At 47.1% G+C, this 17,101-nt stretch overlaps 1 protein-coding gene across 1 annotated transcript in view; it reads left to right on the forward strand.

Annotated features, from left to right (window-relative positions):
* Positions 1-2,383: 2,383 nt before the first annotated feature.
* The window catches only part of LOC111167883 (N-acetyltransferase 8B), a 32,162-nt gene continuing 17,444 nt past the window's right edge, over positions 2,384-17,101 (forward strand). The window contains 5 exon segments of the mRNA XM_089923020.1: positions 2,384-3,312; positions 7,793-16,768; positions 16,770-16,888; positions 16,890-17,079; positions 17,081-17,100. Coding sequence (XP_089779146.1) covers positions 16,619-16,768; positions 16,770-16,888; positions 16,890-17,079; positions 17,081-17,100 — 479 coding nt within the window. The 5' untranslated portion in view covers positions 2,384-3,312; positions 7,793-16,618.

The raw sequence follows: 17,101 nt of genomic DNA on the forward strand, positions 1-17,101 counted from the left end.
CCCACACAAGCCCAGCCCCTGGAGAAACCCGGCCCGAGGGCAAAGAGCCCGAGCCCTTCTGGACTTTGTAGCGGCTGGGACTTGTCGCTGTGGGTGGCAGGTGTTTGGCACCGGATGGGCCACCATGCGGAGACTGTTGGGGACTGTGGAAGCCTTGTCCTCCAGAGCTCACGCTGCCTGGGCACCGGCTCTGCAGACCCCTCAGCCCTGGGTATGTATCGGCCAGCCCTTCCCCGCAACGGGGCCCAGAGGCCAGAGCCTGCCCAGAGCTGAGTGCAGGAGGCACCCAGAGCTTGCCAGGCTGTGGCCCGCCTCCTCCGTGGACCTCCCCAGCTTGTCCGCGAGCCCTGGAGACAGGAGCAGGAGCGCCTTCTCCAGGGCTGCTGAGCTGCCAGCATCACCGTGAGCCAGGCGGTGAAGGTTTCTGAGCAGGGGATGCAGAGCCCTGACCCGACTGGATGCTGCACCCCACGATGTCCCTTCCTGGCAGGTAGGTTCTTTCTTCACTTGTTTTTCGAAATTTGGTAAAAGAACATTTCAACCTTCGACTGTTCTTCAGGGTATACAGATGGTAGTGGCTTAGCCGGGATTCGAAGCAAGCCTGTGTGATTCCAGAGCTCGTGCTCTGGACTCTGGCGCCTCCTTATCATATATGCTTCATGTGTTACTTTTTCTTTTGTTTCTTGAAGTCCTTATGATACTTAGCCCTAAGTGCCATACCTGTAATGAACACATCCACTGCCCTGTAGGAGGTGTTCTTTTGTTCAACGCGTGAATTGGTCATCCACCACACTGGGTTCTAATCTCAGAAGATAGGTCAGGGACCACCAGTTGTCAGCATAGCACCATCCCACATTTCTAATTGAGGCTTGGAGCCTAGATTTTTCCCTTTGGTCTAGTTTGAAGGATCCAGGTATGTAAAGCTTATATTCTAGATAAATCATGGGCTATCCTGAAAGGAATTCATCAATGAATTATTCTGTATGGATTAGAAGCCAGTTTCTCTGGCCTTCCTGGAGTATATCCAGTAAGGCATCTCATTCATGTCTAGAAAGCAAATATATCATTTATTGCAACTTCAGCGTGGAGCGATGTATTGGTTTAAAATAAAGTACGAGCAACACAATTTGGTCATTGTGAGTATGCCGGCTGGGTCCACTCTTTACTACACATATGTAACTCTAGAGCTTCTTATGCCCCATAGAGGAGACATACTCTTGTGTGTCTAGGACAAGGGAAACATGTGTTGTTATTCAGGAGCTGGAAGCTACAGCATGACAGGAAAGAATTGAAAAATCCTGGTCTTGGTCTACACGTCACTTTACCTTGTCCGAATCTTGTTTCTTTGGCTTGCTTCATTGGAGTGTTTTCTCTCTCCTGGGACTGACATTGTGTGTTCTGTATCAGGCATGTGACATGTAGAAGTTTCAGAACCCAGAATCGTATAGATCAGTAAAAATCTATATATTTTTGTTTAAAATCTATTTAAAATCACACTGGGCATAATTCATATATTCCAAAAGTAGTTTGACCCTCTGCTCATGAGATTCTTTTTATGGTATGTCGAAGCAAATTTGGACTTGCATCCCCAATAAACTTTGAGGTTGGAGGACACAAAAGCTTTTGCTCAGACCTAAATTCTGTCTGAAAAAAAAAGGGTAACTATTATAAGCCCTTTCTAACCTCTCCAGGAGCAGAAATGATTTACAGCTATGGCATTGAACCATAATTTCTTGATCTCGTTTGAGAAGAGTTCAGTAAGAAACAGTGTCTTGAGTTTTGTTCGTTGGTTCCCTGTTTTCTTGTCTTGCGTGCCAACAATCCACTGTAATACGTGAGTGAGTATGGCAGCAGGCCGAGTGTTCCCTGGAGCTCATTAAATGAACGTGTTTTCCTAAAATGACTTTTGTCTCCTTGTTTTCAGCCCCTCTTCTTTCCTCTGTCCTTTACTATAACCAGGGCTCAGCAAAAGCTGACTGGCTTTGTGCAGACCCTACTTAGGGTAGTCTTTTCTTCATTATTTTATTCATGGCCCCTCCATTTCATTGTTTGCCTTCTCGAAATGTGTTGAAATCTTTCTGTGGTTGATGACTTCCACAATGTCTTGGCTCTTATTGGTTGATTAATTTGGGTATTTCTACAGTTTTATTTAAACCTGGTTTCAGGAGGACCAGAAAGTAAATATATTTCCTAGTCTGCCATCTTGAGCTGAAAATCCCTGTGGATTTTAGCATCCAATGTTCCCATGGGTAAAAAACCCAACCTTGGCATTAATAGATGTACACTCAAGATTTCAGCTTTTCTTGAGCAATCACTAAGGATTTAATATGCGGTCACTTCTAATGGGAAAATAGTAACTATCTCATGGCGTTGATTTGAGGATTAACTTAGATAATGGACAAGAAAATGCTTGGTAAGGTTTTAAAATCTATAAAAAATGTTTTTTGTTATTATTTGATTTGTTGCTATTTCAACTTTAGCTGACAGTTGTTTGTGACCTTGCTTATGTGAGAAAATGCCTTCTGGTTTATTGTTTTGAAAGCCAGATTATATTTTTCAATAGCTCAATGGAAATGGCATCATTTGTGAAGTTGAAGGGTGAAGGCATAAATGTTTCTTGACATTTGAATCAACTATTGGTCTTCTGGGGCTTGTCCTTATTCTCCTGCAGTCTCTAATCAACATGGCATCCAGAGAGATCCTGTTAAAACGTAAGTCAGATCATGTCACTCCAGGCTCTTCAGTGGCTTCTTCACAGGAAAAGCAAAGTCCTCAAAGTGCCTCCACAGCCCTAGAAATCTGGGCCTCTGTTTCCTCTCTGACTGTTTCCTTCTCCTCTCCACTTTGCTCCCTCTGTTTTCCACACACTGACATCCTTTCTGCTCCTTGGATACTCCAAGCCCACTCTTGCCTCATTGCCTTTCCATCTGACTGTTCCCTCTGCTTGTACTATTCACTTCCCAGATATGCACCTTGCTCCCTCTCACAACCTTAGGTTCCCTCTTAAATTTTATCTTCCCCAGAAAGCCCTCAGTGATCACTTAGTTTCAGATCGCAGCCTCCTCCTACCAGCTAACAATCTCCATCCCCCTTCCCTGCTTGCTGTTTTTCTCCAGCACTTACCTGATATACTAGTTATTCTACCCATTTATTCAATTTTTATTTACGTATTTACACTTACGATTTTATATTTGCTTCTTTACTTTTGTCTCTCCCCTCAGCTCGAGAGAGGCTATATTCATCTGTGTTAATCACTGCTGTGTTTCCTGAACATGCCTAGAAAACATACTGAAGAAGGGTGCCTGAAATTTGGTAAGGGAGCCATCAGTTTTCTTGGCTGAATGAAGAAATATGCTCATAAATTAATGAACAAATCTCTGGGGTTTCTGAATTAAGGACTAATGGGAAGAGGAAGGCAAATGGTTGGGACAGGGTACTGCAAGAAGTAGTATTTGGAGTACTCTGATAGCTCTCCTAATAGATAACATTTTGTTCATTTAAATAGTTTTAACGAGAGAGCTGGGAACTAGGGACACACAGCATCGAGGTTTTATAATGCATTCTGTAGAGTTCTTTTCGAGTGTGTTCAAATATCATTGAAAATATATGCATGCATATAAACCTCTGTTACTTTATTTAGTGCTTTACAAGAGCCCCTCAAGGAAGGGGTAGTAGCAACTATCAGTATCCTTCCTTTATGATGAGCTTAATTTATTCAAAATTACATCCTAATTTATTTGTAACTGTGAAACTAGACTTAGTTATTTAGTAGACCCTCCCTAGAAACCTATGACGTTAATAAAACCAACAAAAATGTGTTCAGGTTCCAGTGATACACACACTACAGACTCAATTATGTGTCATCCATTTTAATGAAGGGAAGAAGTGATTTAACAAACACAGAGCAAACAAACGGAATATGAAGGTTTGTCCTCCATTAATATTAGTAATGGATAAAGTGGGCTCCAACGCCTTCAACGTAGCTTGAGACCCATCATCTCTGTGTCATGGGAAGGGGGATGCTCGGCCAGGATGTCTTTCTGTGTCACTGAGAAAATTTTCCGTAATGTATAACGATACTTACTGAAACGGATATGGGGCATTTGGGTAATTAGGAATCCGTTAGCATATTTTTCCGGAAGCCTTGACTACGAAACGAAGATAGTAGATTTGGACACTTGCAGCTATGCAGAAGTTGTTTGGGTATTCATCTTTATGCCGAATGAAGTAAGCTTATTTCATCTCTGCAGCTTCCCATATACCATTTTCCCACCTCTGTTTTGTGTTTGGAAAGACTTTTAGAAATTAAAACTCAAGTTAAAAAGTGAGTGACGGGCTTCCCTGGTGGCTCAGTGGTTGAGAGTCCGCCTGCCGATGCAGGGGACACGGGTTCGTGCTCCGGTCCGCGAAGATCCCACATGCCGCGGAGCGGCTAGGCCCGTGAGCCGTGGCCGCTGAGCCTGCGCTCCGCAACGGGAGAGGCCACAGCAGTGAGAGGCCCGTGTACCGCAAAAAAAAAAAAAAAAAGAAGAAGAAAAAGAAAGAAAAGAAAAGAGAGTGAGTGACAACTTAAATGATATATGGAATATTTTGCTGACTTAGAAGAGCATGCAGAATTAAATATGACCCAGTTGAAATGTTAATTTTATTTTAATGTGTATATTGGGGTGGAGTCTTAAAGGTGCCAGAAAACAAGCATTCACCCATCCTGTTTGGAAGTGCAGCACACAGGCACCTTCAGTTACCAGTTCTGTTCATTCCACAGAATCATCTTGGGAAAACATACTGTTTTTTAGGTACCTGGTGTATATCTTAACCAGTTTGAAGAATTTCCCAAATACCTGTTAATATGTAGTTCTCCGATTCCAATCTTGCCACGTCCTGTACCAGTGACACAGCACATAGGAGTTTTATTTCTCTTTCTTTCTCTGGGTTCTTGAGAACCCAACGAAAGAACAATGGAATGGCATCAAAGAGATCAGGGTTCTTGACTCAGATTTACCATAAAATAATAGTGTCCTCTTGGGAAAATTATAGTTGTTCTAGGCCCCTTTCCTTTTCTTTACTTTGACAGAGCTGCACTAGATGACCCCAAGTAACACTGCGCTCTTTGCAGTAGTAGCTTAGACGTTATTGGTTTTCTGAAACAAATGAAGACAGTGACACAGGAAACTGTGCAACATCTCTGTAACTATGTTTTCTTAGAGTTGCCTCCATTTTTCAGATGATAAGATGGCTGAGCACAGAAGTAGGTGTTTTGACCAGAGGTTCCAGAGTAGAGGGAACTGAACCACAAGTTTCCTTCATTCCTGAAGCTCACTTAGCCAAAACATAGGCTTCTGAATATTAAGCTGTAAAGCATATTATCAGTGTGCTTTAAAAGAAGCGGTTCTTCTAGGATTTCTAATTAATAGCAGGCGGTTTTGAAATTCTTAGAAGATCATCGAATTTTGTGAGATTTACAGCTCTATTTTCCTGTCAAGCAAGTTGTATCAGTGCCAGACAATCATCTGAGCTTCTGGATGCTTCTCTGAACCTCTTGAATTTTTCTTCTTGCTATCTGAAATTCATGCCAGATAAGCCTTTTTGTAGAGAGCGTGTACAGACTTGTCTATTTTCATATACGAAAGCGATGCAGTGAGCCAGGTCGGGGGTTAAGCCCTCATTCTCAGAGTGGTATTGAGCTCCTGGTGAAATGTAATCCTCATTTCCTCAGAATAGAAAAGCAGTTATCTCACGTTTTTAATGCCATTAACTCTTTATACATTTATGTATAATACATATATTTATTGTACCTACGAGGTGTGCTCTCTTTGGGAAGTACAAAGCTATTTGAGACGTAAGTTGTTCATTTTTTTGTTTTCCCACAAATACTGTGACCCTTTGAGCAGGAAGGTCTATGTTTTATTAACATCTAGAACAAGCAGCTAACACGGTGTCTAAGATGTAGTCAATAAATATGAAATAGGTAAATGAACACATTTTTAAGGAAGGGCCAGGGCATGAACAAATAGAAAATTTTCATTTTCAGTCACAAAGCCACAACAGACATAAAAATGATACAGACAACAAGTGCTACGGTCATTCAAAGAAGGCATAGAATTGATACAACAAGGATCTCCCCTATGGCACAGGGAACTGTACTCAATATTTTGTAATAACTTATAAGGGAAAAGAATCTGAAAACGGAATCACTGCGCCGTACACCTGAAACGGACACGACATTGTAAATCAACTATATTTCAATTAAAAAACAAACAAACAGACAACAGCAACAACAAAAAACCAAAGAGGTCGTAGAAGTTCTTATGAGATTCCAGAAGAGAAGAGAAGCCAAATGAGGACGGGAGAGGCGGCTTTTGAATCCGTTCAGAGGAGAAGTCACAGAGGAACTAGTCATTGATCTGAATTTGAGATTAAGATTAAGATGAATTAATCTGAATTAATTAAGATTGCAACACAGGGATATTACAGATGAAGGTAATCACATAAACTTACTATACTGAAACTTGCAGAGGTTATGAGTGTTGCTCAAGATCCCAAAGCAAGTGCATTGTGGAATCAGAATTTTAAGTGAGGCCTAATGAACTAAAAACAAACCAGCACAGAAACAAGCCCTTCCTGTGACACCACGTTGCCTTTGAAGTCGTTTTTTTTGGTGGGTTGGCAGAAACTGGTTCCAGTGTTTCTTGCAGGAATGACTGGCCATAGGACTGGGCGTCGTAGCTTCCTGCCAGGCGACCGAAGGTCGCAGGCAGGTGGGTCACTGGGACACACGCGGAGGGGCTCCTGGCCGGCCCCCTGGCCGCTCAGTGCCCCTGCCCCAGAGCGGGGGTGGGGGCCTCAAAGCAGCCTTGTCTGAGTCCCCTGCCACTAGAGAGAGTATTGGCCCAACACTTGTAGAAAACGGGGACCTTGCTGGCAGTTCAGTGGAGGGACACAAATAAATCTTTGCCGACTTTCTGCTGAAGCTCACGAGGGTTCACTCCTAAGCCTCTTACAAGGTCAGCTGCCGAGGCTGGTTCCTGGGCCCAGATGCTCAGCTGGCGCCCCCCACGTGGGGAAGTCACTGGGACTTGCTGAGCCTCCACGAAGACTGGCAGCAGCCCCCGACCTCCCAGGGCACTGGGCCCCCGGCCCCAGAGCCTTCCCTCTGGTTCTCATCTCCAGCTGTCAGCAGACTTGCAGGCAACGTTCCTTTCTTTTCTTTTGTCTTTTTTAAAGGCAACTCTTGAGTACATGCATTTAACATGCAGGGAACCAGCTCTGACTCCTTGATCTGGGTCTTGCAGCCTCTAGAACCTCGAGGACATCCATTTCCATTATTTACGGGCCCAGTGCCTGGGGTTTGATGATGGAGGGTGACTCCGAGGGCGTCACCACGTGCAGGGTGATGTCAGTGAAAGAATCCCGTGGCGAGGGCCTGCCTGAGGACCACGCATTCCCGGGCCCTCCACGCCCCCTGCCTGCAGCCCTGCGCCTGGGAGCGGAGCTGGTGCATCACATGCCCGAAGTCGTGGAAGTTGGTCTCCCGCTCATCATGCTGCAGCAGGGAGAGCAGATTGAGCGTAGGCTTGGTGAAGTTGGCAACCATGGGCAAAAAAATGAGTTTGCTCTGTCTAAACCAGGTGCTTCCATGGCCGCGGTGGTGGTCAGCCTGAGAAGCTCTCGAGCTAAAAGGAGACTCAAGGTGGGAACTAGCCTCCAGTTTAGGTCCTGAGCGGCCGGGCAGAAAGGGAGGCGAGCAGCTGTTTCTATGAGCTCTTGGTCGCTGTTCTGCTTCATTTTAAAGGAAGTACCCTTTTGAAGACGCCTAGGCCTCTCGGGAGTGCATCATTGTCCCTCCAAGGTCACTGAGTACCTCCAGACCCCTGTGGGCCGGCTGAGCAACATCGAGGCCCGTTGGTCTGTCCGGTGGAGGCCGTCTGAGTGTGCCGAGTGACGGGCAACGCACGGCACGTTCCTTGAGGAGAGCTACATTTCCAGAGTCCTCGGACAGCCTCAGGACCCCATTTCTGGTGAGTCCGAAGTGCCCAGGAAGTCTTTGTCATGGCCCTCGTGTGAGCTGCCGTGAGAAAACACTCTGCTTTGACTACTTCGAGGACCTCGTCCCTAAAGCCACTCTGCTGGAGGAGAAAGTCAGCAGCTTACCACGCTGTGGCGCTAAAGGGGCACCCAGCATGAACACATGCCTGGAGGTAAGGCCCTGATTTCCGTGCAGAAGCGGAGGCGTGCAGCAGTTTCCATGAGGCCGTGGCCCCTGCTCTCTAACTGCAGCCCAGTTTTCTGGACACCTAGGAGGCTCGCGTGGGCACCCTGCTCCCGGCAGGAACGCTGAGTACCCACAGGACCCCGTGGGTCTGCTAATCAACATCCAGGCCAGTAGCCCTTTGGAGGCACTCTGTGCATGCCGAGCGTAGGGAAACGCACTGCACTCTCTTTTGGAGCAGCTTAATTTCCCCAGCACTCGCACGCGTTCGGGAACACCGTTCTGGCACGTCCCACCTGGCGTGGAAGTCTTACGCGTGGCCCTAGTCGAGCTGCACTCAGATTAACCCTCGGCTTCACATTCCACCTAGGGCCTCCTGCCTGAAGTCACCGTGCCTCCTAGAGAAGGTCGGCTTGCGTACTTACTGTAATTTCAGTTCTGTTCTTCCTGTGGCACTGCAGGCTTCTGAGTAGCCACAGGCCCGGGGGAGCAGCTACGGCGTTCCTTGGTTGAGGCAGTTTCCTTGATGCAGAACACCCTACTTCGAGAAGTTGATTCAGGGAAGGAAACACAGGGTAACCTGTGTCTCTTTGGACTTGTCAGAAACCACAGGGGCGTATGCTGAGTGTGCCCATGGAAACGGGGGCCTGCCGGGAGTAGCCTTGCTTTCCCATTTGGAAGGCTGCGTGCATGCTGCCTTGAAGCTACCTGACATTGCCTATTCTTGACAGGCCTGTAAACCCTGTAAGAATGCTTCTGGGAAAAAAAATGAGTTTGCTCTGTCTAAACCAGGTGCTTCCATGGCCGCGGTGGTGGTCAGCCTGACGAGCTCTCGAGCTAAAAGGAGACTCAAGGTGGGAACTAGCCTCCAGTTTAGGTCCTGAGCAGCCGGGCAGAAAGGGAGGCGTGCAGCTGTTTCCATGAGCTCTTAGTCGCGGTTCTGCTTTATTTTAAAGGAAGTACCCTTTTGAAGACGCCTAGGCCTCTCGGGAGTGCATCATTGTCCCTCCAAGGTCACTGAGTACCTCCAGACCCCTGTGGGCCGGCTGAGCAACATCGAGGCCCGTTGGTCTGTCCGGTGGAGGCCGTCTGAGTGTGCCGAGTGACGGGCAACGCACGGCACGTTCCTTGAGGAGAGCTACATTTCCAGAGTCCTCGGACAGCCTCAGGACCCCATTTCTGGTGAGTCCGAAGTGCCCAGGAAGTCTTTGTCATGGCCCTCGTGTGAGCTGCCGTGAGAAAACACTCTGCTTTGACTACTTCGAGGACCTCGTCCCTAAAGCCACTCTGCTGGAGGAGAAAGTCAGCAGCTTACCACGCTGTGGCGCTAAAGGGGCACCCAGCATGAACACATGCCTGGAGGTAAGGCCCTGATTTCCGTGCAGAAGCGGAGGCGTGCAGCAGTTTCCATGAGGCCGTGGCCCCTGCTCTGCATATCTCTAACTGCAGCCCAGTTTTCTGGACACCTAGGAGGCTCGCGTGGGCACCCTGCTCCCGGCAGGAACGCTGAGTACCCACAGGACCCCGTGGGTCTGCTAATCAACATCCAGGCCAGTAGCCCTTTGGAGGCACTCTGTGCATGCCGAGCGTAGGGAAACGCACTGCACTCTCTTTTGGAGCAGCTTAATTTCCCCAGCACTCGCACGCGTTCGGGAACACCGTTCTGGCACGTCCCACCTGGCGTGGAAGTCTTACGCGTGGCCCTAGTCGAGCTGCACTCAGATTAACCCTCGGCTTCACATTCCACCTAGGGCCTCCTGCCTGAAGTCACCGTGCCTCCTAGAGAAGGTCGGCTTGCGTACTTACTGCAATTTCAGTTCTGTTCTTCCTGTGGCACTGCAGGCTTCTGAGTAGCCACAGGCCCAGAGGCGTAGCTACGGCGTTCCTTGGTTGAGGCAGTTTCCTTGATGCAGAACACCCTACTTCGAGAAGTTGATTCAGGGAAGGAACCACAGGGTAACCTGTGTCTCCTTGGACTTGTTAGAAAACACAGGGATGTATGCTGAGTGTGCCCATGAAAACGGGGGCCTGCTGGAACTAGGCTTGCTTTCCCATTTTGAGGGCTGCTTTCGTGCTGCCTTGAAGCTACCTGACAGTCCCTGCTCTTGACAGGCCTGTAAACACTGTAAGACTGCTTCGGGGAAAATTATGAGTTTGCTCTGTCTAAAGCAGGTGCTTCCAAGGCCGCGGTGGTGGTCCGCCTGACAAGCTCTAGAGCTAAAGGGAATCTCAACGTGAAAACTTGCCTCCAGGTTAGGCCCTTAGCAGCCGTGCAGAAAGGGAGACGTGCAGCTGTTTCCATGAGTTCTTAGTCGCTTATACGCTTTATTTTAAAGGAGGTACCCTTTTGAGGGCTCCTAGGCCTCTCGGGTTATGCATCATTTTCCCTCCAAGTTCACTGAGTACCTCCAGACCCCTGTGGGCCGGCTGAGCAACTTCGAGGCCCATTGGTTGATCCCTCGGAGGCCCTCAGGCCCTCTGTGCCTGCCGAGTGATGGGCAACACACTGCACGTTCCTTGAGGAGAGCTCTACATTTCCAGAGTCCTCGAACAGCCTCAGGACAATATTGCTGGTGAGTCCGAAGTGCCCAGAAGACCTTGTCATGGCCCTTGTGTGAGCTGCCATGAGAAAACACTCTGCTCTGAACACTTCGAGGCCCTCGTACCTGAAGTCACTCTGCTCGAGGAGAAAGTCAGCATCTTACCATGCTGTGTCGCTGCCGGCACACCCAGCATGAACACATGCCTGGAAGTAAGGCCCTGATTTGCCGTGCAGAAGCCTTTCCAGGACATTTTCCTTCTCTTTCGGAGGCTTCTAACACACTATGAGTCTTGATTGTCTACCTTCCGTTTGTTTATTTTTTTTAACATCTTTTTTGAGTATTATTGCTTTACAATGGTGTGTTAAATAGTTTCTGCTGTATAACACAGTGAATCAGTTACACATATACATATGTTCCCATATGTCTTCCCTTTTGTGTCTCCCTTCCTCCCACCCTCCCTATCCCACCCCTCTAGGTGGTCACAAGGCACCGAGCTGATCTCCCTGTGCCATGTGGCTGCTTCCTACTAGCTATCTATTTTACGTTTGGTAGTGTATATACGTCCATGCCACTCTCTCAGTTTGTCACAGCTTACCCTTCCCCCTCCCCATACCCCCAGGTCCATTCTCTAGTAGGTCTGTGTCTTTATTCCCGTCTTACCCCTAGGTTCTTCATGACCATTTTTTCCCCTTAGATTCCGTATATATGTGTTAGCATACAGTATTTTTCTCTTTCTGACTTACTTCACTCTGTATGATGGACTCTAGGTCCATCCACCTCACTACAAATAACTCAATTTCGTTTCTTTTTATGGCTGAGTAATATTCCATTGTATATATGTGCCACATCTTCTTTATCCATTCATCCAATGATGGACACTTAGGTTGCTTCCATCTCTTGGCTATTGTAAATAGAGCTGCAATGAACATTTTGGTACATGACTCTTGAAGAACACTTGCCTAACGGACCAGCTCAGTCCAGAAATGGGCCAGTGAAATGGAAAGTAGAGTCATGTACCTTCCATTTCATTGGCCCATTTCTGGACTGAGCTGGTGTATTAGGCAAGTGTTTTTCATAAATGCAAGCATGGGATTTCACTGACATGCTGCTCTCAAGTTCCACAACTCTGGGAATAACAGTGATTCCAAAAATATAATTATCTAGTATAATCAGGCTCCTATAGGCAATAGAAAAATAAAATAATTTATCCAGTTACTTGTAACTGTTTAACTGTAATAAATTAACAGTTACTTGTTAAGTAAGTAACAAATTAACAGTGATATAAGTGCTTAATGAGAAGTGCAAAGGCTTCAAAGAGGGAGCAGATACAAGATCCATCTGGTTGGGAGGCGTCAGAAGTCTTGATGGAGAAGGTAGCACTAAACTGGATCTTGAAGAAAGAACAGAGCCTTAGTCACGTATTGGAATTTGGTCAAGTATGGTCTGACCACTGGTGATAGGGGCATAATGATGCTTGGAGATGAATCCTGCATCCCAGCAGACAGAGCTGGTTCTCCTGGAATACAGTGCTTTACACTACTTAATAATTCACTTGTCAGATAGCTGCCTGATGGGGTCAGCATGTGGTACTGAAAAAGCAAAATGTTCAGGCCTTCAAGTCAGAGCTGCCAAGGCTTGGGTCCCACCCTGCCATGTTCTTTGGGGTTGTGGGAAGGATATCTCAGACTTGTGGGCTTCGGTTTCCCATTTGTAAAATGGAAACAATATCAACCTTAGCTCTTAGGTTGCTGCCAATATCAAATAGTACAGCATAGGAAAAGTGCTTTCTCACAGTGCCAGGCATCTAATATCTCAGTGAATAACAGCTGTCTCTCCTTCCCTGTATGTACCTGCATAGTGCTGAGATAGATAGTAAAACCAAATAAGAGTCACTGCTGGTGGCAAAGTAAAACTCTTGACAACAGTTTGGCAGCTCCTCCAAATGTTAAAATAGAGTTACCATATGACCCAGCAATTCCACTCCTAGGTATATACCAAAGGAATCGAAAACAGGTGTTGAAACAACCACTTGTACAGAATGTTCATAGCAGCACTATTCACAATAGCCAAAAGGTGGAAACAATTCAGTTGTCCATCAATGGATGACTGGATGAACAAATGTGGTCTATCCATACCATGCAACATTATTCAGCCATGAAAAGCAATGAAGAACTGATACATGCTAGGACATGGGTCAACTTTGAGAAAAAAAGTGAAAGAGGCTGAACGTAAAAGTTCACATATTACGTGTTTCCATTTAAATGAAACATCAAGAATAGGTAAATACATAGAGACAGAAAGCAGGTTAGTGGTTGCCCGGGGCTCGGGAGCGGTGGAAATAGGGAGTGACTACCTACTGACTAACAGTTCTCCTTTTGGGGTAAAGAAAATGCTTTGGAACTAGATAGAGGTGGTAGTTACACAACATTGTGAATGTACTAAATGCCACTGAATTATACACATTTAAATGGTTAATTAAAAATAAAATAATAGAATAAAATAACACACCTGCCTTACCTTTAGGAGTTCACAATCTTAGCTGGGTCTCTTTAGACTCTTAAGAGTTGGCTGAGGGAACTTCCCTGGTGGTACAGTGGTTAAGAATCCACCTTCCAATGAAGGGGACAAGGGTTCGATCCCTGGTCAGGGAACTAAGATCCCACATGCCGTGGGGCAACTAAGTCTGCGCCACAACTACTGAGCCTGTGCACCACAGCTGGAGAGAAGCCGGTGCGCTGCAACAAAAGATTCCACGTGCCGCAACTAAGACCCGATGCAGCCAAAAATAGATATTTAAAAAAAGAAAAAGCTGGCTGAGGCACATTTGCATCAACATGGATGGACCTAGAGATTATCATGCTAAGTGAAGTCAGAAAGAGAAAGACAAACACCATATGATATCACTTATATGTGGAATCTAAAATATGACACAAATGAACTCATCTACAAACAGAAACAGACTCACAGACGTAGAGAACAGACTTGTGGTTGCTAAGGGGGAGGGGGCGTGGGGGAGGGATGGATTGGGAGTTTGGGATGGTCAAACACAAACTATTATATACAGGATGGATAAACAAGGTCCTAATGTATAGCACAGGGAACTATATACAATATTGTGATAAACCATAATGGAAAAAATCTGGAAAAGAATGTACCTATATGTATAACTGAATCACTTTGCTGCACAGCAGAAATTAACACATTGTAAATCAAGTATAGTTCAATAAAATAAGTTAAAAGAAGAAGTTGGCTGAGGCAGAGACAGGTAGATCCCCGAGCCTCAGTTTCATCATCTGCATGCAGGGCCGAGAGTGTGGAATGTGCTGAGCCTCCAGACTTCATTTCTTACACAGAATTACCCGTAATTCCTCTCTCCAGAGGCAAGTGCTGCCAATGTTTGGTGTAACCATTCAGACTTCTCTCTCTGCATGCTTGTGTGTATAAATTATTTTTGTTATATTTTTCCAAAAATGAATGAAAACATACTGTTTTATAACCTTTATAGCTTGGTGCTATATTTTGACAATTATTTTTCATGTCAATAAATCCTTCTCATGGCTATGAGGAAGGTTGAAAAGCCTGAATGTAAACCAAGGACATTGGGTGTTGAGGAAGCCACAGAAGCTGGTGAGAATACAGGAAAGAGAGGGCAGGGACAGATCAAGGACCTCTGGCCTCTCAGCTTGACTATTAGGTTTCTGACTAGTTATTATTAGATAGACTCATTAGGGTTACTCAGCTGTACTTTGGAGCCTTCTATTCTGTTCTGATTCTTCAAGTTTTGCTTAACATTTAAAAAAATTAAAATGTACTGCAAACAATGTAACACACCCATGGCTCACCACCCTGCCTTCACGTTAGTTAAACCCTTGTGGCCTTTTTGCGTGCTGAAGATCTGGAGCCTCAGCAGTCTCCATCACCAGCCCTGGATTCCAGCTGCCAGGATGGCACCTTTGGGGTGGTCATGATCTGTCTCTCCAAGTCTGGTCTCTCTTCAGCGTCTTCCTAGATGCTCTTGCCAGAAATCTGTCTGTCATCTCTGACCACTTCTTCATCCTCAGATCATCAACTCCTGCCATTTCTACCCCGAAAATGCACCTCCAAGTGGGCCAGGTCACACCCATGGCCCAACTCTGGTCCAAGTCACTGCTTTCTAGCAGGACCAACTGAGCAGCGACACCTTTGAGCAAATAAGAAAAAGGTGCCTTTTCCTTTGGTCAGACTCAGCTCTGTGCCAGGGCTCATGGATTTTAGTTCCCACTAGCCTTGTTGGGCGAGGTGCTCTTTTCTTTTTTTTTTTTTGCGGTACGGGCCCCTTTCACTGTTGTGGCCTCTCCCGTTGCGGAGCACAGGTTCCGGACGTGCAGGCTCAGTGGCCATGGCTCAGAGGCCCAGCCGCTCCACGGCATGTGGGATCTTCCCGGACCAGGGCACGAACCCGTGTCCCCTGCATCGGCAGGCGGACTCTCAACCACTGCGCTACCAGGGAAGCCCCGCGAGGTGCTCTTTTAAAATGAGCAGCCTGCATATCTGTATCTGGAGGCCCTTCTTTTGCCTGGACTGCTGTGCTAGCCTCTGGGGGCAGGGGGATATATGCTTCCATTCCTGGCTCTTCCAATCTACCACATGTAGCCAGAGTAATAGACACACACCACACACCCCACCCCTACCTCTGGTTATGTTACTCCCCAGCTAAAAGCGTAGCAATGGCCTCCTGGTGTTCTTGAAATAGAGTCCAAACTTCCTAACCTGGATGATAGGCCCTGCATGGCCAGGTCCCTGCTGCCCTCATCCAGCTGTGAAGCACCTTGTGTGCTGAGCCAGGGGACTTGGACTCTGGTCTGTGATGACAGCGCACAGGGTGAGGGGCAAATTCCCCAGGGTCATAGCAGCTGTGTGGAAGGGCTGAGGGTGGACATCAGGGCGCACCAAGGTGCTGGGTGAACTGCCATGGTGTGGGGTATAGGCCATCCACAAGGGCAAGGATTCCTGAGCTGTTCCAGACCCTGCATACCCCTCCAGGTTAGTTCCCCAGTGATCAGAGAATGCAGAATGGACTCCCTGCTCCATCATAGCCCAGCTACTTGAGCCTGGGATTTATGATGAACAAATATCCAGGAGCTGGTCCCTGGAAGTGGAGCGTGCCCTTGGAGTCTCTCCTGGATGCCAGCTGGAGGCTGAGGGCAGCAGCTGCCCTGGACACTCAAGGCTCTTGTGGTAGCAGGTGAGAGGCCATGGGTGGAAGGACAGTGTTCTTAGGTGTGGCCTGGAGCTCTGGACCCTCCTCTGGCTCTCAAGGCTGGTCTATTTTTGGTGTTTGGCTCTTATGCCACCTCAACAGCCTGAAAATTTGCAAACAAGTGGGAAGAAGCCTTTGTTGAAACTTGTACTTGGAAACACAGGACTACTGCAGTGTATGGTCCCTGGGAGAGGGACACATGCTTGGCTGCTGCATGGTGCCACCCCAATGTATGGAGAAGCTGAGAGCCAGGGAAAGGGGAAAGAGGGAGAGGGGAGGGTACTTCATAACCAGAGATTTGTATATGTTATTTTATTAAGTCCTCTAAACAACTTCAGAAGGCAGGTTCTTGGAGAAGATTATGTAACATGCCCAAGGTCATGCATGGAGACAGGACCAAATGCAGACCTTTCTGCTGACTCTACACCTTCTCCCAGTGGTTGTGGCCTATTTCCTCTTGGGTAGAAGCAGAAGGACACATCCTTGAGCAGGGTCATCCCCAGTTCTGGGGGGTGGGAGGATAAGCCACTCACATGGCTTCTTCTCTCTCCCCCAGGGCTGCCAGGAAGTCATACAGGGACTCCTACCTCTCTCTTGAACTTTGAGATCCAGACACAGAAGTCTTCCATGTCTCCTTATCAAAGCCACAAATACCAGGAAAATTATCGCAAATGGGTCGTGGGCTTGTTCTCCAAGGTGATGACCGAGCACCTTCCCACCACCTTCCACCACATCCTAAAGCTGCCCCGAACCCTTGTGCTCTTGCTTGCGGGGGCCCCTTGCCCTATTCCTGGTCTCTGGCTCCTGGGTCCTGACCTTCGTGGCCAGTCTTGCCCTCCTTGCTGCCCTGAGGTTTCCTGCCAAATACCACTGGATCCAGTTTGAGGTCATGTCTTTGCACAGACATGTCTGACATCACCAAATCCTACTTCAGTGAGAGTGGCTCCTGCTTCTGGGTGGTTGAGTCTGAGGGGCAGGTGGTGGGCATCGTGGGAGCACTACCTGTTAAGAAGGCCACCCTGTGGAATGAGCAGCTGCAGCTGCTTCACCTACGTGTGGCCTTGGAGCACCGTGGTCAGGGGATAAGTAAAAGCCCTGGTCAGGACTGTC

The sequence above is a fragment of the Delphinapterus leucas genome, chromosome 13 (assembly GCF_059928025.1).
Source record: "Delphinapterus leucas isolate spDelLeu-1000000601 "Yukka" chromosome 13, BTC_Dleu_Yukka2, whole genome shotgun sequence".
Classification (NCBI taxonomy): Eukaryota; Metazoa; Chordata; class Mammalia; order Artiodactyla; family Monodontidae; genus Delphinapterus; species Delphinapterus leucas.